Source organism: Arachis hypogaea, chromosome 20, assembly GCF_003086295.3.
Source record: "Arachis hypogaea cultivar Tifrunner chromosome 20, arahy.Tifrunner.gnm2.J5K5, whole genome shotgun sequence".
NCBI lineage: Eukaryota > Viridiplantae > Streptophyta > Magnoliopsida > Fabales > Fabaceae > Arachis > Arachis hypogaea.
Genome location: NC_092055.1, coordinates 14,414,991 through 14,440,830, shown reverse-complemented (window position 1 = coordinate 14,440,830; position 25,840 = coordinate 14,414,991). Strand labels below are relative to the sequence as shown.

General features: G+C 35.8%; 1 protein-coding gene and 1 pseudogene across 22 annotated transcripts; both read left to right on the top strand.

Moving 5' to 3' along the window:
- Window positions 1-9,845: 9,845 nt before the first annotated feature.
- On the top strand, window positions 9,846-12,223 carry LOC112786859 (glycine--tRNA ligase, mitochondrial 1-like; annotated as a pseudogene).
- A 931-nt stretch (window positions 12,224-13,154) lies between these two features.
- Window positions 13,155-21,346, top strand: LOC112784057 (uncharacterized). 22 transcript variants are annotated; one of them, XM_025827159.3, is made up of 13 exons: window positions 13,155-14,558; window positions 15,379-15,608; window positions 15,903-16,006; window positions 17,979-18,327; window positions 18,428-18,513; window positions 18,635-18,701; window positions 19,286-19,428; window positions 19,726-19,774; window positions 19,875-20,012; window positions 20,116-20,196; window positions 20,277-20,453; window positions 20,527-20,613; window positions 20,984-21,346. In XM_025827159.3, the coding sequence occupies exons 4-13, from the start codon at window positions 18,058-18,060 to the stop codon at window positions 21,044-21,046; spliced, it is 1,161 nt and encodes a 386-aa protein (XP_025682944.1). In that variant the 5' UTR covers window positions 13,155-14,558; window positions 15,379-15,608; window positions 15,903-16,006; window positions 17,979-18,057; the 3' UTR covers window positions 21,047-21,346. The 22 variants fall into 22 exon arrangements, with proteins under 22 accessions (XP_025682944.1, XP_025682936.1, XP_072086619.1 ...); XM_025827151.3 differs by having other exon boundaries at window positions 17,898-18,327; XM_072230518.1 differs by having other exon boundaries at window positions 17,839-18,327.
- The last annotated feature ends 4,494 nt before the right edge of the window (window positions 21,347-25,840 follow it).

Below are 25,840 nucleotides of genomic sequence, written 5' to 3'. Positions count from 1 at the left end.
GTAACAACCTTAGAGAAATCGCGAGCAGCATGTTGAACTAAGTGAACAATTTTTTCCTTACTCCATGGATCATCTTGATGGAAGATGTCATTGTTCCTATCCCTCCAAATCCACCAAAAGGCCGCTGCAAAGAGAAACTCATTTTTGTTGAGGTTAGAACGAATCCAAGACACAAAATCCAAACTAGAGTCCTCAGCGGTCATTCCCAAATTTAAGCTAATCCAAATCTGACGAGCTTTTTGGCAAGTCCTAAAGCAGTGGTTAATATCCTCTAGAGCAAGATAACATCGCTGACAAAAATCAGAAGTAGCAAGACCTCTTTGAAACCGGTAACTAGCTGTGGGAACTCCGTTGTTGAGACAAAGCCAGAGCAGACACTTTATCTTCTCCGGTATTCTCAAGCGCCAAAGCCAAAGCCAATTTTCATTATCGTTCCAGCCAAATTTCTTCTTCAATAGCCATTCATACCCACTTTTAGTCGAGTAGGTGAGAGTATTTGAGTTTGTCCAAAACCAACCCGTTTTATCTCCTGCCTGCTTGATAGGATCAAAGAGCATCAAATCAAGTTTAACTTCTTCCGGAATCATTGTGCAAAGAATATCCCACCGCCAATGTCCATGGTACCAGACATCTTCTAGCTTCAAGTGAGAATCAGAGATGTGCACAAAAGGAACCAAAGGAGCTAGCGTTCCACATGGTCGCCAAGCATGATACCAAAAGGATTGAGACATCCTGCCTGTACACCAATCAAAACCATCACGAAGCTTTTCTATTGTCTTATAAATTGCTCGCCAAGTGCTTGAAACATTATTAGAAAAACTGGATGAAAAGCAAGACCTCCCAGATAAATATTTTGCCAACATAATTCTTACCCAAAGCTTATCATTATTATGCAGTAATTGCCAAACAAGCTTTCCTAATAAAGCAAAATTTACACACTGGGTATCTCTAATTCCCAAGCCTCCATATTTTCTTGGAGTGACAACTTTGCTCCACTTGACATAATTTAAGCATCGCTCCCCCACCTTTCCCTTCCACAAGAATTGTCTAAGCACAGAATCAATCTTTTGACAAATCGAAGTAGGAAAAAGAGTCACTTGCATCTGATAAATAGGAAGAGAAGAAGCAACAGATTTAATTAAGCAAAGCCTGCCTGCTCTGTTAAGGAGCCGACCTTTCCAACTAGCCAGCCTATTCTTGATCTTCTCTAAAGAGTCCGAAAAAATAGACCTAGCAGCTCGAGGATGGTTAAGGTTCACCCCCAAGTATTTGCCTAGGTCACTAGTAAAAGGAATATGAGAAACACCAGACAACATTTCCTTCCTTCTATTAGAGATATTTCTAGAACAAATAGCTTTAGATTTTTCAATGTTAACCTTCATACCTGAAGCTTTGCAGAACAACTCCAAGGTGTGCACAACATTCCGAACTTGATTTTTCTTCGCTTTACAAAAAAGGAGGAGGTCATCTACAAACATCAAGTGAGAAACTCTAGGTCCTCCTCTAGAAACAGCCACACCATCCCAAATACCCTCATCAACTTGTTTGGAAATGAAGCACGCCAATCTCTCCATGCACAAAACAAATAAATAAGGAGAAATTGGATCTCCTTGCCTGAGCCCTCTGCGAGGTTGGAAGCTGTCCAATCTATTCCCATTCCAAAGGATGGAAAGATTTGAAGCCTGAACACAATTCATTACAAGCCGAATAATTAGAGAAGGAAAGCCAAAAGATTCAAGAGTGTGCTCAAGAAAATTCCAATCAACTCTATCATAAGCCTTTTCTAAATCAATCTTAAAAGCCATAGCTCCTTTTCTAGACTTTGTCCGCTTAAGAAAGTGAAGAACTTCTTGGGCCACAATAATATTATCAGGCGCTCCTCTACCATGTATAAACCCTCCCTGAGTTGGGCTAACAATCTCATCCAAAAAAGGTCGTAATCTATTAACCAGCACTTTAGTCACTAGCTTATAAATTACATTACAAAGGCTTATTGGCCGAAAATCCTTCAATCTAGTTGGAGGATCGCATTTAGGGATAAGAACAATCAAAGTTTCCAGCAAAGAATGGCTTAAAGTCTCCCCTAAGAATGCTTTCTGAACAGTACGCCACACCTCATGACCCACCACATCCCAATATTCCTTGAAGAAAAAAACTTGAAAACCATCCGGGCCAGGAGCTTTGAACGAGCTCATATTATCCAGAGCTTCTTTAACCTCCAACATTGTTACTGGTTTAGACAAATTATCATAAGCATCTTGGCTAAGAGATGGCATAGGAATTTCTCCCATGCAATTAACCTCAACAGGCTCAGTAGAGCAAAAAATATTTTTGAAAAAATGAACGACCTCTCTTTGCAAAACTTCCGGATCATCAGACCAGGACCCATCACTGACCAGCAACCCATGAACCTTGTTAGATTTTCTTCTAATGATGGTTTGCATATGGAAAAAGCTAGTATTTCTATCACCATACCGAACCCATTGATCTCTTGACTTCTGGTACCAAAGCAATTCTTCCTGGGCCAAAACTAGATTATACTCAGCTCTCAATTCTTCCTCTTTGTGTTTCAAAATCGGATCATCGTCAGCCTCCATTTTTCGTTGAATATAATTCAAATAAGCCTCCAATTCCCTCTTTTTAATAAAAATATTGCCAAAGACCGTAGAGTTGAATTCCAACGAAGCTTCTTGAACCCCCAACAACTTCCTATGGATGCCAAAGTATGTACTATTCCAAGATTTTTGAACAATGGCCTTGTAATCAGGATGCGTTGCCCATGCCGCTTGGAATCTAAAAGGCCGGTTTCCTTTCTTGATAGGAACTCCTTGACATCGGATAAGTAGGGGACAATGATCAGAGTGGGAACGGCTGAGAACTTCAACAAAAGCTTCTGGAAAAAGAAGACGCCATTCTGCAGTACAGCAAGCTCTATCTAATCTCTTTGCAATTTCTCTGTTTCCTTGAATTTTACGGAACCAAGTAAACCGTCTTCCAGAGGTTGTCAGATCAAAAAGACCACAAGAATCTAGAGTACTTGCAAAGACACTACTGCGAGTCGGATAGTAATTACCCCCCTTCACCTCATGAACACTCAAAATATCATTAAAATCCCCAACCACCACCCATGGGTCCTGAATGCACAAACCAATATCAAGCAGATGACTCCATAATTCTACTCTATTAGTGGCTTGAGGGCTGCCATAAACCGCACTGCAAATCCATCTTCGCCCACCACCATCAATTTCCAAAGTTACACATTGATTCATAGCCCAAAGAATTTTACAAGAAAATTTTAAATTAGCAGAGAGGAACCAAATTCCTCCCTTATGTCCAACAGCATCTACAATCCCTACAGGATAATAGCCTAATCTCCCCCAAAATTCTTTCATAGTTTCAAACCCAATATGAGTTTCCACCAAAATAAAAAAAGTTGGTTGAAATTTTCGTACTAACTCCTTACAGTGCACCCGAGACATCTTATTTGACGCTCCCCTTACATTCCAACTAATAATATTTAAATGGTCACAATCCATAAAAATAAATTAAATAATTGGAATTTATAATCATTCTACCTCACGTTGATGGACCCCTGTCTTCAATTGTCTTCTGGTGGCCTTGCGTTGCAGAACCATCATTCTTCTGTTGAGGTTGGTTCTCCAAGTTTGTTGTTGCACTAGCTTTATCAAGCTCTTTTTGTACTCGAGAATCCGTTGACAATGCTTCAATAGGTGAGTTTTGAAGCGAAATAGGACGCTGCCTTTTGTGCCCTGCTTTAAAAAAAGGAGTACTCTGATCCTTGAAAGCCACCTGAGTTGTTCCCAAAGAGCCAAGTGTGGATGGAGGATCTTTCTTTTCCTTAGGCTCCACCTTTGCATTTGATAAAGACTTCACCTTTGCATTTGATGAGGATCCAGCATGCATTTTATTAGACCCAAAAGAAAATTTCTTACTCACCAAATTGGAGCATATTGCTACATTGGCTTTTTTTGGCACTACATTGGGGCCTTTACCCACTTTTTCCTTGCCTTTTCTACTAACTGTAACCCATTCATCCTCTTTTGCTTGAGTATCCCTATCCATGCGTGATTCTTGTAAATTATCATGCACAAGACCCGCTGCTCCATGCTTCTCCATAATTGGAATTGATTTGGCATTAATTCCAAATTCAAAAGTTGAATTTTGATTTTTTACTGGGATTTGACTACCTTCTGTCGTTTTCTCATTGTTATCCACCGAAAACAGTGACGACAAATTTTTCTCCTTCACCATGGTTTCCTTCCCAATGTCATTGTTGTTCTCTTTCGCACATTCTCTTGTTACATGCCCAAAGCAGCTACATTTTTCACAAATTAAATTCAAGTGCTCATATTCTATGTCATACATATGACCATCAACTTGAATCTTTTTTATGACTGGAAGTCCCAAGTTAATTTGCACACATGCTCTTGCATACTTTCCCCTTTCTGCAGACTTGGTGGCTAAATCGATGCGGATCGGTTTACCAACAGCTGACGCAATCATTTTCATGGCTTTCTCTTGATAATAGTTAATGTTTAAACCTGTGATTCTTATCCAAACCATGGTAGATCCAAAAGTGTTTTCACAAGGTCTGAATGAAGAACTCCAAGGTTTAACCGCAACATAACTACCAGTAATCATCCATGGTCCTCCAAGGAGAACTTTTTCTCTATCCTCCAAGAGATCAAATTTAACTAAGAAATAGCCAAAACCGACATCTAGTACCTCATATCCTCCTTTGGTTCTCCAGACTCCTTTAAGCCTGTGCGTGATCGCCGTATAGCTAAAGTTTTTTCCAAGAACTTTGATCACGATGGCATCTTTGTAGGGCTCTGCCAATATCTCCTTTGCTTCTTCAGTGAACGTCACAGTTGGTATCTCCGAATCGCCTTGCTTACCAACTACTTTAGCCATCTTATCCCCATCAAGAGAATCAGCAACTTCCAAAGCTCTCCTTGTTGAGGCACCCACAACTTTATCTCTGAATGATATCCGCTGACCTTGAATCTTGTTATTGTCTCCTTTAATTCCCTCCTTTTCACCTGATGCATGCCCACCTCCACTCTCCCCCTTATTGCTCTCGCCGGCATGGCCGGCTACCTCGCTATGTGCCACCCTCGAAGACTCTCCCCCGCTCTCTCCACTCTCCATTTCAAAATTCAAAATTTATTTATTTAGGTAAATTGCCCTACGCCTTTAACTGTTTAACAACTTTATCCCTTTTTTCCCCTTTGGATAAATTTAATATAATTTAGGTGTTATAACGTATAATTAACGTAAGAGTCTGAATAACGGTTTAATTAACGGGTGTTACCTACTGTTATTATTTGGGATTTTTAAATGTAGGATGAAATAGATTTTGCAACGACAAAATTGAAATTAAATATTGGAAAAAGTTTGGTAACAGAAAATTAGTCATACTTAGCCAAAATTTTTCATAATTTATTTCATTTATATAACTTAATAATATTTTGATTTTTTATTTCATTCTCTTATCAATCTACTTATCAGCCCCACTTATTACTGATATTAATTATAATATCATATTCCTAATTATTAGACATTATTATAATCACTATTTAATATTTTCTTTTATAATTTGAATGTTAATGTCATATGATTTTCTCTCTCATGCTTAATAAATAGCCACCAAAGGAATGTCATCTTTGGAGAGAGGTTCAAATCTTAGATTTAAGAATACAATAATAACTAATAATAATTAAAAATAATAATAATATTCACTAAATAATTTTAATTGTAATTTATTTTTATTTTCTTTAATTCATTTATTATTATTGCAAACGTTGAAAAATGTGAAAGCTTGGTTTAATAGATTTTTCATTGTTAATCTGGATCATGAAAGTTGTTTATTCTTTCCAGCTAAAAATCACAACTCTATTTTAATTACAAGCACAATTGGCATAGGCTAAGGAAATTTACAATGAGTTGAAAAATAATTTGAACAACAGAAAACTCACCCGATGAGATTATTGTCCGTCAAATAATTTTCGAGAATATGAAAAACAACACTAACTTTAATGAGATATGGTAATAAATTGATTTAATTTTTTTTATGTGCATCTATAATTATACTGTACTAACAAAGTTCATACACATAACATTCATAAGTTCATATACATAACAGCCATAATTACATACAACTAATATCTAAAAATTAAATTCATGTTTATTAGATGTTACATCCATACACACATTATTTTTTAGTTATTACATAAGTAACTATCAAATTAACACAGATGTTTTTAAATTTTTTCATAATTGAATTTGAAAAAATGTCAAATTCTTAAATTAATTTATTCAATTGATAAATTTACCCATAACATCCATAAATTCATATACATAACATCGATAATTTCATATTAATAACATCCATAATTTTGTACTCATAATATTCATAATTTCATACATATGATGTCTATAATTAATAAATTTTTATAATTAATATTACCAAATTTTAAACTATGCGTCTTATTGTATTTTTCAAATTATCTCATATGTGCACTAATAGGTCATGATTTTAATTATTTTAATATTTTTTATTTAATATTCATATGTATACTTATTTATTGATTTTTATTATGACGAGTTAATTATTTTTAAATATTTATTTTTAAATTTTTGTTTATATCTTATTTTTTATTTTTTATTTTTTAATAGTTTATATATAAAATATGAGTTGTACAGTAGAAGTTGTTAAAATTTTTAAATTTAACCTCCATAATTTCTGCAGAAAAATTGTATTTTAATGGGTAATAATGTGATTGAGGAGTTTTAGGGATTTAATTTGAAAGAAACTGAAATTGGTTTTGGAAAGAACATTAATGACTCCAAGCATGCAGAAATATAGTAGGTAATAAGGAGAGTAAGTGATAAGAAGGTGTATATCACTTACTTATCAAGAGAATGAAAATTTTTATATGACATTTTTATATTGTAATTAATCTTTGACTACCTAGTATCACTCTTAAATATTAAACCTCAAGGTCAATTTGGATGTGATATGGCTGTTATAATACGGCCATACGTTATAACTCGGCGATAGACGTTATAAGATCGGTTATTAATCAAACGGTCATCTAAATAAAAACGTTTCCATACGTCATTATTCTACAATAAGAAGGGGAATATTCAAAATGCAATGATCGAATACTCCACCCTATAAAAAGGGAGGTAAGAAATTTTTATATACACAAGTACATCTTGATAAAACATTCACTAAGTTGAACGTCGAGATGCCTTTTGCAAGTACCCGCACCTTTTTGTTTACCTGAGCCGAGGACAACTCTGCTGAAAGAAAAAGCTCGGATTCATCCAGCAGAAGATGAGATATATCCTGCCGATTTATAGTTCATCCACGCAAGAATAATTGGCGCCAGCCGTAGGGTCTAAGAAATAAAAGCCCTTCCTTCCTTCCTATGATGCACGGACACTGATACGGACACGGGACATGCCGACACGCGAATTTTAAAATCTTACATGACACGGGGACACGCATATATATAAAATACAAAGTATTTTTTAGATAAATTGTAATAATATTTTGATATTTTATTGATATTAAAATATAAATTAAAATTTTTAATTATTTTTAATGTCTTGTTTTAATTATATCAAGTATTTAAAATATTTTTTGTTTTAATAAATAATAATATATACTATATATAAATTTATTTTAAGAATATATGTTAAGAATAAGAGTGGACACGCGGACACGTAATGGTATTTAGGTGTGTCCAGGCGTGTTCGGAAAAGAATTTTTTATTTTTTATTAAGACACGGCTGGACACAGCAGTCACGCGTGTCGGACGAGTGTCAGTGAGTGTCGTGTCTGAAATGTGTCCGACACGCGGATACGATAACTCAGCGAAGTGTCCGTGCTTCATAGCTTCCTTCTTTCCTAGTCCTCAAAATTTTTCCATCCACCTATGGCTGCTCAACCACCTCCCACTAGGGGTGTGCATGGCCCAGCCCGATCCGAAGACTCGGCCCGATTCCGAACACTTTAGAGGCTATTTTGGTGTGATTTCACCGGGTTTAGGGCCGGGTAAGGGTCTCAAAAATAGACACGGTCATTATTTTGGGTTGGGTCTGGGCTATGGCTCGGGTCACCCGAAGTCGGCCCGGTGGCCCGGTCATCATACACAATTAATATTTTGTGTTATTAGTGATGGATGATGGCTATTCTTATGTGGAATTTAAGTATTGTAAACCTTAATATTTTGTGTTATTAGTTATTATAAGACTATAAGTTAATGTTTTATGTTTAAAATGCATAAGATTTTAGACTAATGCATAATATTATGTTATTTATATTGATTTAAATATTTGGTGTTATTAGACAATATTAGTATTGATTATGGTTATGCTTTAATTTTAGAGAAGAGTTGGTTCTTATTATATTTTTCTAAGTGAATTTTACCATGTCAAATAATGGTTGGTGTATTGGAAATTTGGATATTGTCACATGCTAGCTTATAAGAAGGTATCAAGGTAATGTAATGTTAACGGCCTGGTTTTCACCCGGTTTTTACCCGATATAATCGTGGCCCGAAAGTGTATAGGTTTCATCGGGTCTAGGGCTGGGTTCGGGTCTAATAAATAGGCCCGGTATATATTTTGGGTCGGGTCTGGGTCACATCAAATCCGGTTTCATCCGACCCATGCACACCCCTACCTCCCACACCCTCTGAACTACTTCGAATGATGACTGAGTTACAACAGGCTAATCAGCACATGGCGGAAGAGAATCAAAGAATGGCAAACCAAATAGCCGAGTTGACTAATGCTCGGATTGAAAATAATGACGATCATAATGAGAGCACGAATCTAACCCAACACATGTCTCTGAAACCCAGCAACATGAAGAAGGTCGGCGAGCCGATGAAGAGAATCAACCGGACGATGATGTTGGTCCGTTCACTGTAGATGTCATGAACTTTCAAATGCCCAAGAGGTTTACTCCGCCTACCAGCTTAACCCATTATGATGGGTTGGGCGATCCAAGAAAGCACGTCAAGAAATTTTGATCTATAATGATAGTAAACGATGCTTCTGACCTTGTTTTGTGTCATTGTTTTCCTATTTATTTAGACGGTCCTGCACTTGATTGATTTTGTTCTTTTCCTGCAGATTCTATTTCTCGTTTTTAGGATTTAGCAAAACTTTTTGAGGATCATTTCGCTGCATCTTCTATCTGTTTACATGACTCCAATTATTTAAACACAATCAAGCAAGGATAGAATGAAAGCCTGAAAAACTATATTACTCGTTTTACAAAGGTAGCAATTACTATACCAGACCTTCACCCCAAAGTGCATCTGCGCGCTATCAAAAGCGAACTTCGACCAGGCAAATTCCAAGAAACGATCACGGTTGCAAAGCCAAAAACATTGGCCGAGTTCCATGAGAAGGCTAAAGTTCAAATGGAGATTGTGGAACTCCGCCAAGCTTGAAAATAAGAGAAAACTCACAGCAGCAAATACGAGGATAAAGCTCGGGACAACAAGAAGGCCTTCAAGCTAACTCTTTGCTATGACTCATATACACAGTTTAATACAAAAAGAGAAGACATAATCAAGGAGATCCTAAATTCGAAGCTCATCAAGCCTCCCCGAAAGGTCGACAATTATCAGGACACAAAAAACTTGGATAAATCCAAATATTGCACCTTTCACCAAAAGCATGACACGCTACAGATGAGTGTGTGATCGCCAAAGATTTATTAGAGCGGTTAGCTCGACAAAGACACCTAGACAAATACATTAGCGGCCACATACAAAAACGTGCCACAAGGCTAACTCCCATTTGCTGCAGCCCAAATCGGGCAGGCATTCAGAAATGAGGTTGGTAATTGTTGCCTTGTTTTTGCTTTACAAACGCCTAGATGTTTCTCTTTGAACTTGTTACATTATTCTTTAATGTGATGACAGGTTTATAACCTTTTCTTATTCTTGATTGTTGTCTATGTGTAGATATCTCCCCGACAAGGCCTTCTTAGAGTCCGTGAATTTACATTGGCAGAAATTGAGCACTTTGTTGATCCAGAAGATAAATCTCATCCAAAGTACAAAGAGGTTGCTGAATTGGAATTTTTAATGTTCCTAAGGGAAGAACAAATGTCTGGTCAATCCGCAAAGAGAATTCGCCTCGGTGAAGCTTTGTCAAAGGTCAGTTTGAGCTATGATGAGTTCAAGCTTTCTTGTTTTCTTCTGCCCTGATTTTCAGTCATCTTCTATTATGTTTTATGATTCTTTTTTCCAATTCTTTATTATTATTATTATTATTTTATTATCAGAGAATTGTCAACAATGAGACTCTTGGTTATTTCATCGGTAGAGTATATCTTTTCTTGACACGTCTTGGTATAGACAAAGACCGGTTACGATTTAGGCAACACCTTGCTAATGAAATGGCCCATTATGCTGCTGACTGCTGGGATGCTGAGATTGAGTGCTCCTACGGTTCGATTGAGTGTGTTGGCATTGCAGATAGGTCTGCATATGATTTGCATGCTCACTCGGTAATGACCATTAAGTAACATTCTCTGAGTGATATCATTTTAAACCAAGATACAGTTCTAATAGATTAATAGGATGGCAACTTTGGTGGTTGGTACAATTCAAATTGTGTATGTTAACTACAAGATTAAGGAAATTTGAGTGTATACTATAACTACAATTCATGTGCTTTTGTTGACGTTGGCATATTGTTGAGTAAAATACATTTTTGTCATTGAAAAAGTCATTTTCCCCCTTTGTTTTACCATTATACGATAAACTGTTTGATCTATCACTTATTCTACTATTGAAGTTTCGTTTTTGACTATCTAGTGCTTGCTGTGCATTTAATTAATAAAGCAGAACTTTCAACTTTGAAACAACTTACATGGGGCTTTAATGATCGCAAAAAGCTGGAAGGGCAGTAAGTTTAGAAGTGGCTATACTTAACGGGTCATACTGTATACTATATTTTACCCTTTGTTGTAATATCATGATCACTAAATAAATCTTTTAGCATATTATTATACGCCTGTGGTTTGTTTTTGTTTCATTCTCGTTGTAACTTTTTATTTGATATTTCAGGATAAAAGTGGGGTTCCATTGGTGGCTCATGAAAAATTTTCAGAGTCTAAGGAAGTGGAGGTACGTTTTAACATTAGTAGTGTTTATATATATACTAGTCCCTGAAACTTGATATGCAACACTAAAATCTGTGGTACCCATTAGTTGATATGGTTTATGTATGATGCCAGAAATTGGTTATAACACCAGGGTCTGGCATTCAAGGGGAGTCAGAAGAATGAGGTTGAAGCACTTGAGGTAATGCCTTTAATATGGTGACACTTTTTAACAGCTACTGGGGTTACTTATGACACGTCAATTTTTTCTGCAAGCGATGAAGGAGAAAGAAGCTTTGAATATGAAGGCTGGTCTTGAATCAAAAAGGGAGGTGAACTTTGAAGTTTGTACACTTGGTAAAACTGTGACTGTTACAAACAAAATGGTAACTATTCAGAAGGAGAAAAAGAAGGAGCACCAACGAGTTTTTACACCATCCGTGATTGAACCATCCTTTGGAATTGGACGGATTATTTATTGTCTCTTTGAGCATTCTTTCTACATGAGGCCAAGTAAAGCTGGGGATGAACAGTTAAATGTATTTCGGTTCCCTGCAGTTTTGGCTCCTATTAAGTGCACAGTTTTCCCTCTGGTCCAGAATAAATAGTATGAAGATGTTGCTAAATACATTTCTAAGTCATCGACTGTTGCGGGTATATCAAATAAGATTGACATTACGGGTCAGTCAATAAATAGAAGTTCTAATAAGATTGACACCATACAAGTTATATCGTCGTTCACATGCTTAAGACTAATGTAAAAAATATTAACAGGTACATCAATAGGAAAACGGTATGCAAGAACAAATGAACTTGGTGTGCCGTTGGCAATCACGGTAGATTCAACATCTTCAGTAACTATTCGGGAGAGGGACAGACTGAAGGCCACAAGACATGGCAAGATGTGTGGTCAACTTTTCCCCATCACTCCTCCGCTTCCACCGAAGAATGAGTTTCACTCCTTTCATTGTTCCATTCTCTAATATCTCATGTAAACGCAACTACGCAAGGAATTATTCATTTAAAAAAAAAATTGATAATTATTATTGATTCATCACCTTATAACTCGGTCTTTATTGTGCATTATGAGTTATAATTCGGCGTTAATTATCATTTATTCTTTGCTTGTAACCGACACCTTCATTACCGACTTAATGACCATCATTTCAATCTTAATGACCAAACGGTCATAACATGAATATCATTCATCAATTCTATGCCTATAAAAGGAACCTTCTATATCTAATCTCAAGGGGCAACATGATAAGTTCTATAAGTTTTATATCATGTCTTACATTCTATATTTATAGAATTATTACACACACATGATAACTTCTATTTCATGTCTTACATTCTATATTCATAGAATTATTCTTATACCTCTTAAACACTTACTAACTTGAGCGTCGGAGTGTCTTTTGCAGGTATCCACCCCCTTGTTCTCTCATTGCCGACGTATACCTCATCTTGACGGAGAACTTACAAGTATTCACCGGCGGACGAGTTATACACCAGCCAATCTCAGCAAGAACAATTATGTAAACCGATTTTACGGTAGTAGGGTTTTTTTTTTTTTTTTCTACGCAAGGAATTATTCATTTATCACATTTTTTCCCTCAAATGCATCCTATAGAATTTGAATTCTAGACCTTAGTGATGAGGAGGGATCAAACGTCACCTGAGCTAAGGCTCTTTGGCAGTAGGGTTTTTTTTTTAAATTTCTATTTTTTTTTGGGCCATAAGAAAGGCCCAAAGGGTTCCATCAATCGCCCGGTAGAAATCCTTCGAAACCCCCAATTGAATTTTTTTTCTAAATCCTAGCAACCACAAAGTAAACCAAAATTCTGCAGCTTCTTATTGCAAAAGTCCTTGAGCAAGTGGTCGGCATGGTAACATACTAACATGTCCCCGTCTTCTCATCCTTAACCATGAGGTCCGTAAACTTATCCACATGACCTGAAGCCTTGAGGACAACCTCAGGTGTCACGTAGGGGCAGTCAACTTCCAACATATTCTCCTCAAGAACAAAATGCTTCCAAATACAAAGTAAAACAACACCCACAAAACCTAAACCTCTCAACTTAACAATGAAACCATAAGCACATCCATTTCTATTTCCATTTTAAGCGTGCGAGAACTTAATCATCTGAAAGCTCAAGTAACAAAGCTAATATCGTAACCATACCGATTAACTTTGTAACCACATGCATGTGCCAATCAGCAATCTCAAATAAGTGAAATAACTCAAGTCTCACTCAATTCCTTCTACAATACACAACATGCAAATTCCATAACCAAAACCGAAATTCGAAAGCCCTAAGTTTTCAATTAAATCAAATCAGTTATTGAACAAATTGTGGATCCTTGGCGCCAGAAGGCGAGAACATTGGACTTGACAGCGCATCCGGGAGGGCCGTAGTCATAGAGGCCAGCCACACCGCGGTAGATCTTGAACGATGGGATGTAGAAAAGGCGGCGCTCGAGCGTGTTGACAGCTGCCTGACGGAATGCCTCCCTGCTTAGTCCACCGTCGGCGGAGAGGATTGACTGGAGCTGGCGCTCGACATCGTTCTTCTCAAGCTTGAGTGCGTTGAGTGACTGGACGGCGGCATCGATGTCAGACTTGGGTGCTGCGGCGGCCTTGAGTGCACGTGACAACATTTCCCTGAGCCTCGACGGCAGATTGCTTTTCGGTGAGGGCCTTGCGGAGCGATTCTTCAGTGGCAGCCATTGCATAAGAAGTTGAAGAGAAGAGTGAGTGTTATGTGAGTTGGAATGAAGTAGCAGCTGAGGAGGTTGAACCACGCAAACGCAAACGCAAACGCAAACGCAGAAGCATTAGCTAAGAAGCAGTAGCACTAACAAATTAACAATACAGCAAGGAATCATAACAGAAAAAAAAAATTCAGAATAAAAAACAGTAGAGAACCAACTGATCCAACTGACCGGTCCGGTTCGGTTTTTAAAATTCTGCAATAGTTTAGTTAGTACTGAGTAGGGACCATGGTTCTGAAAACTGATCCGATCTACTACATAGAACCGCTGGAGAAAAAAACCGCTTGAAAACCGTTGAACCGGCCGGTTCGAATAAAACAAGGTCGTTTTGTTTTTTTGGGAAAAAAAAAAAACACAAGCAGCATCATTCATGAACCACCCCCCCCCCCCTCTCTCTCTCTCCTCTTCTTCCCCCAATCATTCGTGCACTCCCTGGAGACCTCTTAAGCAAAGCAAAACCCTAGCCCTTCATCACCGCCGCCGTCCCCGAGTCCTCAGCGCTGCCGCTGCTTCCTCTTCCCCGTGTCGTTTTCATCTTCACTGGCACGTCGTTTTCATCTTCCTCTTCCCCAGGTAGCTCGGCACGTCGTTTTCATCTTCGCTGGCTTCTCGGCACGGAACCCAGGTTAGTGGCTCTGCTTTCATTCTTCGCCTCCGTTTCTTCCTTTTAATTTCTGAATGTTCGGTCTTCTTCTTCGTTTGAAGTTCTGAAATTGTTGTTCAATTTTTGTTCCATTTTTCTTGTAATGTTTTGTAAATTGTAATTGCCTGCTGCTGATGGATCTGTCTTGTATTTGCTGGTTGCTGATGGCTGTAAAATTTTTTTTCAAATTTATTGATGGCTTGATGGCTCTGTTAGTCTGTTGCTTTCAATTCTTTGCTCTGTTACAGATGGCTCTGTTACTGATGGCTCGATGGCTCTGTTAGTTGCTGATGGCTCTTAATTTTTTTGACCAAATTTACTGATGACTTTGTTTGTAGTTGCTGGTTTTGCTGGGTGAAGGTTTAGTGTTTTGGAATGTTTTATAATGTGCTAATGTTTGTAATTGCTGGCTTTGTTTGTAATTGCTGAGTGAAGGTTTAGTGTTTTGTGATTATTGGTTAATGTTTTGGTTTAGTGTTCTCTCTTTTTCAGATTTCCCTTATCCCTGTATTTTTGCGTGTTGCTGAATTGGTAATCAATAAATTTGCCTTTTTGCTGTAATTCGGGACTTTATTAGGATTTGTTAAATTTGTTGCTGTAACTTGAATTTCTTGCTTCCCAGTCACAGAATCAGAACAGAATGCTCAGTCAGTGCTTGATTGATTGGCTTTGCTCACTGATTGTATTTGATGATAAATTTTAAATTGATAATAACTTTTAAATTTTAAATTTGCACTGCCTATGTTACTGATTTGGCGCAACGTCGCCCTTGTTCGCCGCATCCGCCTCCTTTTTGGCCAAGCTTCTGCCTCTGGTTTTTGGCCAACCCATGTTCTGCCCTTTTTGGCCAACCCTTGTTCGAGCTGCTTAGCCCTCTGTTCAGTCCTCTACGCCGTGTGTTCGAGCCTCTGTTCCGCCGCCTTTCAGCCACCGTTCCGCCATTGTTCTGCCTCCGTTCAGCCATCTCCGTCGCGATTTAAAGCTCCTCCCTCTCCCTGTACTGTTTGAATTTCAGAACTGCTCCATCCTAGGGTGATTTTTTTTCCTTCTTGTTCTTTCTTGTATTAATTATTCAGTTATTGTTTTTTTTATTGTTGTTTTCATGGTTAGTATGTTTTCTAGTTCTTATTTTGTTGTTGGTTTGCTGTAGTTTAAAATTGTAATTGTTCTTGTTATTTTGATTTTCAGTTTTAGTTGATCTTATTAACTTGTTAATTTGATAAATTATTGTTTTGGTGTTGTTCTCTACCTTTTGATTATTATATTGTGTTTTGCTGTGGTTGATTTAATAAATTGTTCACTGAGTGGAAGATGAAAACCTGCCAGGTAAAACTGCTCCTGCCATGTTAAAACTGCTCCTATTGGTTTAGTATGGCTCAATCCATGCTTCCAAAGAGATTCTACCACCATGCTTGGACCTTCTCTCTGAGGTTGGTCCTGTGATGATTAAGGATGTAAATCTTGTGACCCACTTTAGGAATTAACTTTTTAGTTTCTTTTTTAAATTGGGTATCGAAATTTTGTTTGTTGATCCTAGTAATTTTTGTTTGTTGATGTGTGAATATATTCTTTCATATTCCTCACTAAGTCGTAGTGATCTGTATGCCTTTGATCCCATAGCCTTTGTATTGTTGCATATTGGTAGATAGAAGGTATCAAATTTTGTGACATATGGTAGTAACTAGTAAGTAGAGTAGTTTATTCTTTTCTTTTCTGTTAGAGATATGTCGGATAGAACAATGTATATACTTTTGAAAACCAAATTGTTTCTTTTGAACCAAAATTTGGGTGATTACTCTTTTCTAAATATGCAAGCAATTCTATCTAGTTGGCCATGAAAGTTTTCATTTTCTTTCTAGTATTAGTTCATGTTGTGAATGACTTTGTTTTGCAAATAAAACAGTTGTGAAGTTACTGTGAAACAGTGGCATGGAATAGTCTCTTGCTCTTTCTCTCATTTATTTTCTATTTTTTCCTTTGAAAAATAACATATTAGGTATTTTCTTTGATTGGAATGTAGAAGATATAGTACATCTTTTTATGGTTTTATTTTTTATTGTAACAAATTTTGAAGCATGATTAATTTTTGAAGCATTGATTGATTAAATGATTAGGGTAGGGTTGTGTTGTGTTGTGTCATTCCAAGATGAATATGATTGTTTGCTTTGCGATGCTTGCTGGCTGTTATTTGATATCACCGCATTTCAGCATTTGATCAATGAAATGTTTTGCAAACATTCAGTTTTTGGTTTGCATTTCCATATATTGACTTGGATTTATACTTTACTAAAAGTTATCCAACGGAATAAGTCAAGCTGATCTCATGAAAATACCAAATGACTAATAAGATTGAATCTAAATATCTTTGCAATTTTATATATATTAACCATAAACCCTATATATATAGTAAATCTAGCTTAGGGAATTTAGAAAGATAAACATAGTTTATCTAAATTATTGTAATTGATTCCCTCATAAGATCATAGACATATTAGAAGTTGAGAATTTTTGTAATAATAATTGTTGATTGTTGTTTGTTGAGATTATTGGGTTGGAGTGGGATGTTGTGATATTGTAACTGGATTATATTGTTATTGGATTGCTGGTAATTTTTAAGTATGGATGATATTTTAAAGTTTATATTAGACTATAATTATGTTTTAATGTGTTTATTTATATTTTATTTATTATTTTATTATAAAACGGTTTTTTCGGTTCAACCACGGTTAAACCGGTTGAATCTATGAACCAATGAATCAGTAGTTAGAGCGGTTCGATAACCGATTCGGTTTTCAGAACCTTGGGTTTAACATTTAAACTCTCAGCTTCTCAGCCCTGTTTGATTCTTCTTCTCAGGCAATTGAATTGAATCAACAAGGCCTTCCTTTTCTTTTTCTTTTGGTTGATTCTTAATTTTTCTAATATATGTAGCTTTCTGAATCAAGTGGATCAGATTATGTAGTTTTCTTGATTTGGGATATTTTCGGAGACGCATTAGAAGAGTTATTTTATTATTATGTTTGCTATAAAAATATTCACATGTTGTGTATGCTTGTGATTGTTTCGGTGTCTACATTTTCTTTCCAAGTCACTTGCTATGGTTGTTCTTTGAGTTAAGGCTTTGTATGTGTGTGAGAACATGTGATAATGTTGAATGCTGTTGCATCTAATAGGAGTTCTTGGAGTACCCTCATCTTTGGTCTTTTGTAATTTATTTATTATTTTATTCTAAAACGGTTTTTTTAGTTGAACCACTGGTTAGACCAGTTGAACCAATGAACCAGTGAACCAGTAACTAAAACGGTTTGATGACCGGTCCAGTTTTCAGAACATTGGTAGGGACTAGGGAGTGAAGTAATTGAGAGATTGACACCCTGGTTTGTGGTTTCTTTGGTTTTGAAGAGGAACAATCCAACATCTTTGAAATCTCCGTCTCACTACAATACCCCCAAGCAACATATTTTCTTATTTCTGCAACCGAATGCAAGCTTTGCTTCACCATTCCCCTCTTATCCGAACCTCACATTCTTCCTTCTCAGCTATGGCTTCTTCTTCTTCCCTCACTCTCCCTTCTCTCTCTCTCAACAACTTTCCTTCTTCCCCATCAAATGCACATTCTAGAACCTTCAACCTTCCCCTCCTTCGATCTAGGGTTTTCATGAGCGTCGCTTCCGGATCTCAGGTCTCCGTTCTCAACGATGCTCCCTTCTCCGATTACAAACCCTCCAATGCTTTTCTTTTCCCCGGTCAGGTAAACAGACAATTCTGATCCGCATTTTTTATTTCATTTTTATGAATATAATATATTTTGTTTATTCGATGTATGAATTTCTGTATTAATGTGATTACAGGGTGCACAAGCCGTTGGAATGGGAAAAGAAGCTCAGAATGTGCCTGCTGCTGCTGTTCTGTATAAGAAGGCAAATGAGATATTGGGGTAGTTGCTGATTTCGTTTTATATTAACTATTTTCTCATGTTTGTCTTTTTATTTATTTATTTAAATTCTATGATTCTGGGTTCCTTGTTGTAACTGATATTGTGTATTCTCTGCCTTCAGGTATGATCTTCTTGATATATGCATCAATGGCCCAAAGGATAAGTTAGATTCAACTGTTCTTAGTCAGGTAAAGTGGTAAATCTTTTTACTTCTTTTTGGGTAGTGGTGGTTGTTTTTTTAACAATCTATTGAACATGAATTTAGAATATAGGGTACATTCATCTTAGTTTTATCGTTAAAATAATTAGTGGAGTATTATGGAGTTGGTTTATGTGCAAATAATTGAGCTAGGCAACTTTAGTTAAATGATTGCTTGTCATGCGGAGGGTAATTAGTTTTGGTTGGATGGATATTTTTACAGTCAATTCACAGGTTGCTGTTGTTAACTTGTGTCTCCAGCATGTGTATTTCATTCAACCTTTTTATAATGTGCAAATACTAAATATCTTTGGCAGTTAATTCATTCCTGGGTCAAATCCCACCAAGAATTTTTCTCCTCCTCATCGTGTCTTTATTTATATTCAAGAATAAAATAAAAGAATTAGTGAAGTAATAAACAAATTCGCCTTTAATAGAGATCTTTTATGATTATGGTATTATATTAGTGAGTCCATACATAGTTATCCACCAGTCTGTTCTTCATGTTTATTTTTGTCGCATATAAAGATTTACATGGGCATAATGTTTACCAATTTTTTTCTACTTCTTCAGCCTGCTATTTATGTCACAAGTCTCGCTGCTGTGGAGCTACTTCGTGCAAGAGATGGAGGACAACAGATTATTGATTCTGTTGATGTTACGTGTGGTCTAAGTTTGGGAGAATACACTGCTCTTGCTTTTGCTGGGGCTTTCAGGTGATTTGCCAAGTATTAGTAATTAATATATAACTGGATTTTGTAATGCTTTCCCCTTATGGCCCCCTTTTCTTCATATTATTCCTCATGTATCAAGAAATCACTGTAAAACCAAAGGAATAGCAAGTACGACATATATGCCCCTTCTTTTTGGTCATGGTGACCTATTCTGTCATAAAAGTACCATCTGGTAGAACCATTATTTATGAACCATCAATAAAGTACGATTTTGTTTGGAGTTCAACTTTGTTCTTTAATTGACTTGCTATCAACCCATGTATTTATTTGAATTGTAAGCTTTGAAGATGGACTTAAGTTGGTCAAATTGAGGGGAGAAGCCATGCAGGTAAACAATGTGTTCCAATTTCTTGTCTGACTTGCATCAACTTGTTTGGATAGAAGCTCGTAATTTTTATTCACAGAAATAACTTCCTCCCTTTATCTAGGATGCTGCTGATGCTGCTAAAAGTGCCATGGTTAGTGTCATAGGACTGGACTCAGAGAAGGTCCAACAATTGTGTGATGCGGCGAATCAGGAAGTACCCGAAGCTGAGAAGGTTCAAATTGCCAATTACCTTTGTCCTGTAAGGTTCTTATGGATCTGATTTTTAACAAGCTTAGCAGACAAAATTTAGTGTCTAAATTTCTCATCACTAGCTTCTTTTTGATGTTTTTTTGTTTTCTTAGGGTAACTATGCTGTCTCGGGGGGCTTAAAAGGAGTAGAAGTGCTGGAATCTAAGGCAAAGTCTTTCAAGGCTCGAATGACTGTATGAACATATCCACAAATCTTATCTTTCCAATGCTAACTTTCCTAAAAAGTTTTAATGCCTTTCACTCTATTCTGCAGGTTCGCTTAGCTGTTGCCGGTGCATTCCACACTAGTTTTATGGAACCAGCTGTGTCAAGGTTGGAAGCAGCATTGGCAGCAACAGAAATCAGAACACCAAGAATACCAGTCATCTCCAATGTGGATGCACAACCACATGCAGATCCCGAGACTATCAAGAAGATATTGGCACGTCAGGTATGCTGCTGAAACTCCATCATGCAGAAATACATGAACGGGAAATAATTGCATTCTATACTACAATTTGCAGGTTACTTCCCCTGTTCAATGGGAAACAACAGTGAAGACTCTTCTAAACAAGGGGCTGAAGAAAAGTTATGAACTAGGACCTGGAAAGGTAGGATACATAGATAACAAATACTGTTATGGTAAACAAATATTGCAATTGGGGGACCGGTATTAGCATTTTCCTGCAGTTCTTAGGGTTAAGTACACTTAATCTCCATGACCACACGATGTCCACTTAAGCCACTGGATTTTAAAAATGTGAAAATCAACCTTTTGAGTTTTGAATTTTTCTAAATGTGTGGATTAACCATGTTGGTTCTTTTCCCAGAAATTAACAAAAATAACACATTTAACAAAATTTAGAGCATCAAAATTCCATATTTAGGAAAGTTCACATGATGTGAAGGACTGGAATTAAAGTACAACTAAACCTGATTTTTATAATTCTGCTAACATTTGTTTTGTTGTTCTCTTCTCAGGTAATTGCTGGTATTATCAAGAGAGTGGACAAAGGTGCTGATATTGAGAATATAGGTGCCTGAGAAGTGAGAAGGCAGTGAAACCTTGCTTCTTCTGTGACTTCCAAATTCCAATCAACCCAATAGTAAACCAACATTTTGTCTCGTACAATGTGGGAGAAAAGGTTGCATCCCCAAATCAAGAGAACATGGAGCTTGGGAATTTTGTAAACATAGATTAGCTACAGTTGGATTTGAATGCCAATTTTAAAGTTCAGTTTTAGTTTTAACTTTCAAGAATTGACACTATCATGATGAACGTGTTGGACTGTTGAATAATGGGTTTATTTATTAAAAGATATGTACCTAATAAACGTTGTCATAGTTGGTGTTCCTTTTTTTAAGCTTCCCAGTTCGATTGGATCAACCATTGGTTAGTAAGATCATAGTTGAGGATTGGATGGTTAGGTGGAGAGTAAAGAAAATGCTTTGGTGACAATATTTTTTTTTTACTTCTTAGAAAATTCATTCGATTGACAAGTTAAAAAAAGATTATTACTAATAGAAGTTCTTAAATTTTTATTTTAATAAATAAATAATAAATGTATTGGAGATTTAAATATTGTATTATTTTACGTATATTTTTTTAAAATTGATAACGTTAATATGTGTCTTTAAGCTAAATCCTAAGTTTAAATAGAGAAATATTAAGTGATTAACATTTTTTGGCATATATTTTGAACTAATACTAAATAAATTTTTTTACACTAAAAATATTGATACTTAATATTTTTCTTTTACACTAGGATAAAACTTGATTCAGTTTGGTTGGAAGGAAATAGAAAGGAAAGAAAAAAAATTAAGTGGATTTTTATTTTTTTTTAGATGTGTTTGGATGAAAGGAAAATAAGAAGGAAAGAAATGTTATAAAATGATAATTTTATCTTTATATTATAAAATATATTAAAAAAATAAAGGGGTAATATTAAAAATAAAGAGAAAATTAGTTTTTTCTTCATTTTCTTTCCATTGTTGGAGGAAAAAAAATTGGTAGGTCCACCAATATTTTTCTATTCATTTTCTTTTTTCTCCCATTTCTCTTCTCAACCAAACAAAAAAAAATAACTATTTTTCTTCCAATTTCTTTTTCTTCCTTTTTCTTTCTCCCATTTTCACCTCAAACAAACACACCCTAAAATACTATGGCAGCAGATAAATTGCATTTATATCTAAGTTTCATTCTTTTTATTATAATAAAGAATTTGTGGCACACCAAAACATTGCAATTTGACAAGAGCATTAGCACAATGCTCCGATACAATTAAAGCATACCATGTCAACTATAACTATGAATATCCTAAATCTTTCATCCTGGCTTGTCTCATTTTCTTCATCATCTTCATCAGATATTGTCGATGTGTCATCATCGTTAGAATCCTAAAATACACAGAACAAATCATTCTCTAAGTGTTTTTTTGCATGCCTAAATATCTTTAAAATATCTTAAAGTATCGTTTTAAGTAATAAGTGAAATGTTTTAGATAACTCTTGAACTTTGCTTCATGTGCAAAGTTGAATCCAAAGTTTTAAAAATGTGTTGCATCATTTGATTACTTTAATGTGTTGAATTGCACATTTCAAAAACTAAAGCAAAGTTAGGGACTTGGGGGGTTATTTTATTTGTATTATTTTCCCAAATAGAAATGAAGGTGGTTTGTTGAAACCTGATGATAGTGGCGGTGAATACTACTATGTACGCCTCCAATTGTCCTAATTATTATGTACATGGGCACAATAATTCCACTTGCCCTTAATATAAACACCTAAAAAAATAAAAAATAAAAAAGAAGTTAGACACATTATTCAAAAAGCAGATATTTATTTAAGTTTCTTTTCAAAATAAATAAATAATGGTGGAAACCAAGTACTTACAGTAAGAATTGTAAATGGATAATCTTCCATGCCACTTGTAAGCGCTGCAAAAAGATGTCTTACAAGCAAAATGAGTGTAAACTGCATAACAAAAATGAAACAATAATGTTTATTAGTTGACTTGGCCAAGTTCAATAAATCATTGACATAAATACGGCTAGAAAAATATTGGGAATTTTGCTTTTATTAGGATTTTTTGTGATAACCCAAATTAATTAGATCCAAAATGACTAGTATTTTTATGATTTTTGAAATAAATAAGCCCATTAGCTTATTAAAGTGGTTTCTTTCCAACAACATAATAAGGTGCACTATATAACATCAAAACTACAAGCTAATTATTGTGAAGGAGTGTGGATGGAAGGTGATCCAACCCAAATTTGTAATCTCTTGGACATCTTGTTTGAAAAGGATGAAATCCGTAAACTTTTTTTTAAAGAAAAACAAAAACGCATAGAAATATCTATTGGAATCCTAATTTGGCTATAAATTTCTAATGTTCAATTATTATTATTATTATTATTATTATTATTATTATTATTATTATTAACTTTCTAATGTATAATATTTTCAGATAATATATATATATTGATAAATGCTACTCTACCCTTCCTATAATAACATGTATATTACCCTTTGTGACATGTCACTCTTTAATTGGTTATTATGTTAACTATGATTAAGCTATTTTGTAATTAAATTATAGTCTAAAATGGGTAATTGTATAATTTACTAAAATATTAAAAACTGAATATTTGCTTCTTCCCCAAATTGAACCCTAATTCTCTGTAGCTCCTCCCCCATTCCGTCGCCGCCGTCACGCCACCTGAGCATAACTGCCTCGTTGGGTGTCCCGTTCTCTCCGTCTATCGTGCCGTCGCCGACCTCCAAAGCATCGCCGCTGCTGTCGTCACAAGCAGTGCTGCCGTCCTCTGGTATCCTTCCTTCTCACTCGGTCTCTGTTTCTGCTTTCTCTCAGCCCTTGACGATGTCGTTCCAGCACCGTCATTGTAGTAGTTGTTGTTATCACCGCTCTCCTGCAGCTTCGTTGTTTCTGATTTTAGCCTTTTGTTATGTTTGTTCCTTTTGTCGCAGTTTATATCAAATTTCTGCATATGCTTCTTAATAAGATTTGAAATATTTTATTGCTTATATGTAGATCTGCCAGCTTATCATTTTAAGGAAAAAAAAGAAGGGGGTCATAACATGCTCATCCATTATTCCTAATTATGATCAAGAATTAAAAATAGTTTTCTCTGAAACTATTGTTTCAGACAACTTTGTGATTCAACTGCAGGTTTTCTTTGCGCAGCTCATGCTTTCTGACATGAATAAAGAACTCAAAGGATTAAGGTTCGATTTTTCTTAAACTGATTTAATGCTTTCTTGATTCTAGAATACTTATCTAATTTGTCATTTCCTGCAGATGCGTGGTGAGTGGTTCTGGAAAGATTACAATGCATGTTTTGGAGAAGCTAATTGCTTATGGTGCTCTTCCCATTTCCGTATCAGGTGATTTGCTGTGTTATGATGTTAGGAGGCTACTACACTGGCTGTGAGGCTGCATAAATTCTTTTATTCTAACAAGAACATAACCATTCACCTCACTATTTCTTGTTAGATTTCATCTTAATACCAATCATAATTAAGAATTCTTAGTTAACTCCATTTCATTATTGTCAAGAAATATGAATATTTCTTATCAAAAGCATTTTAAGATTCTAAAGGATATTTGGTTGATGAGGATGGATTTGACTACATGAGAATACAATTTCTGAGAGACATGAAAGCTCAACAGAGAAGTTAGAGGTTTGTATCAATTCTATCATTCATTCATTTGTGCTTCATTTTTGTAAAAATGTACATATTTTTATGGATTTTGTTTATAGAGACTATTTAAAGACATATGCTCGGTCCAAATACTATGATGAAGCAAAACCTTGGAATGAAAGGTGTGATCTTGCATTTGCACGTGCTTCACAGAATGAAATTAAATTTAGGAGAAATTGTTTTCAAGCTGTTGTTCAAGTAAATTACTTTTTCAAGGTTTACAAGAACTCAATTAGAATAAGGGTCATACTTCCGTTCCACCCAAATTCATAAGATGAAGAACGAAAATAAATTCTTGAAATCAAAATCAAAACTAATTAAAATAGAAGAGTAATAGTATCTATCAATCCATACAATAAACAGAGCTCCTAACCTTAACAGTGGATGTTTAGTTGCTCATGGCTCAGAGAGAAAACTAGGATTCTGAAAAACTATAAAGTGCGGAATGAGGTAAGAGAGAATAGAAGAGCACGAAGGGCTAAATCTTTTCCCTTTTATATCTAATCCTAATTAATGTAAAATATATTTTCTAAAACTAAATAATATTTTTTCTTATTTGTAATTAAAATAAAAGTTTTAATCAAAATCTAAAATAATCTTCGAATACTTCTTATCGTGCGTGGGGACTATGGTTTCTATTTGAACTGGCACCTAACTTCAGGAAAATGAAGTTAGGCGCTGCCTTGGCCTAATGGGACTCCCAGCTTCTTCTTTCATATGGCACCAAACTTGGAAAATTTTAAGTTAGGCGCCACCTTGGCAGCATGCATTGTGGAAGGCTTTGTGATCCTGGCGCCTAACTTGGGAAATTCTAAGTTAGGCGCCATCTTGACCATACAGAATGGAGAGAAAGGGTATACTATTATATATCGTTGGAAATCTCTAGAAGTTAGCTTTCCAATGCCACTAGAATCGCATCAATTGAACATCTATAGTTCAAGTTATGTCCGTTAGAGTGCAGGGAGGTCAAGGTTGACAACATCATCCACTTTCTTCCTCTTCTTCTATAAAACTCCGTCAAATCCATTCGAATGCTACCTGAAATAAATAGAATTACACACAACTCAAAGTAGCATTTATAGTGGCTAAAAAGTATTTAAATCTTGATTAAACTTA

What these genes read in the sequence shown, in the direction of transcription:
- LOC112784057 (XM_025827159.3), top strand. Translation starts at nt 18,058, where the DNA reads ATGCAAGCTTTGCTTCACCATTCCCCTCTTATCCGAACCTCACATTCT. An exon ending in AAGGCAAATGAGATATTGGG is followed by an intron (nt 18,514 to 18,634) that starts GTAGTTGCTGAT and finishes CTCTGCCTTCAG; the next exon opens with GTATGATCTTCTTGATATAT. An exon ending in AGAAGATATTGGCACGTCAG is followed by an intron (nt 20,454 to 20,526) that starts GTATGCTGCTGA and finishes TACAATTTGCAG; the next exon opens with GTTACTTCCCCTGTTCAATG.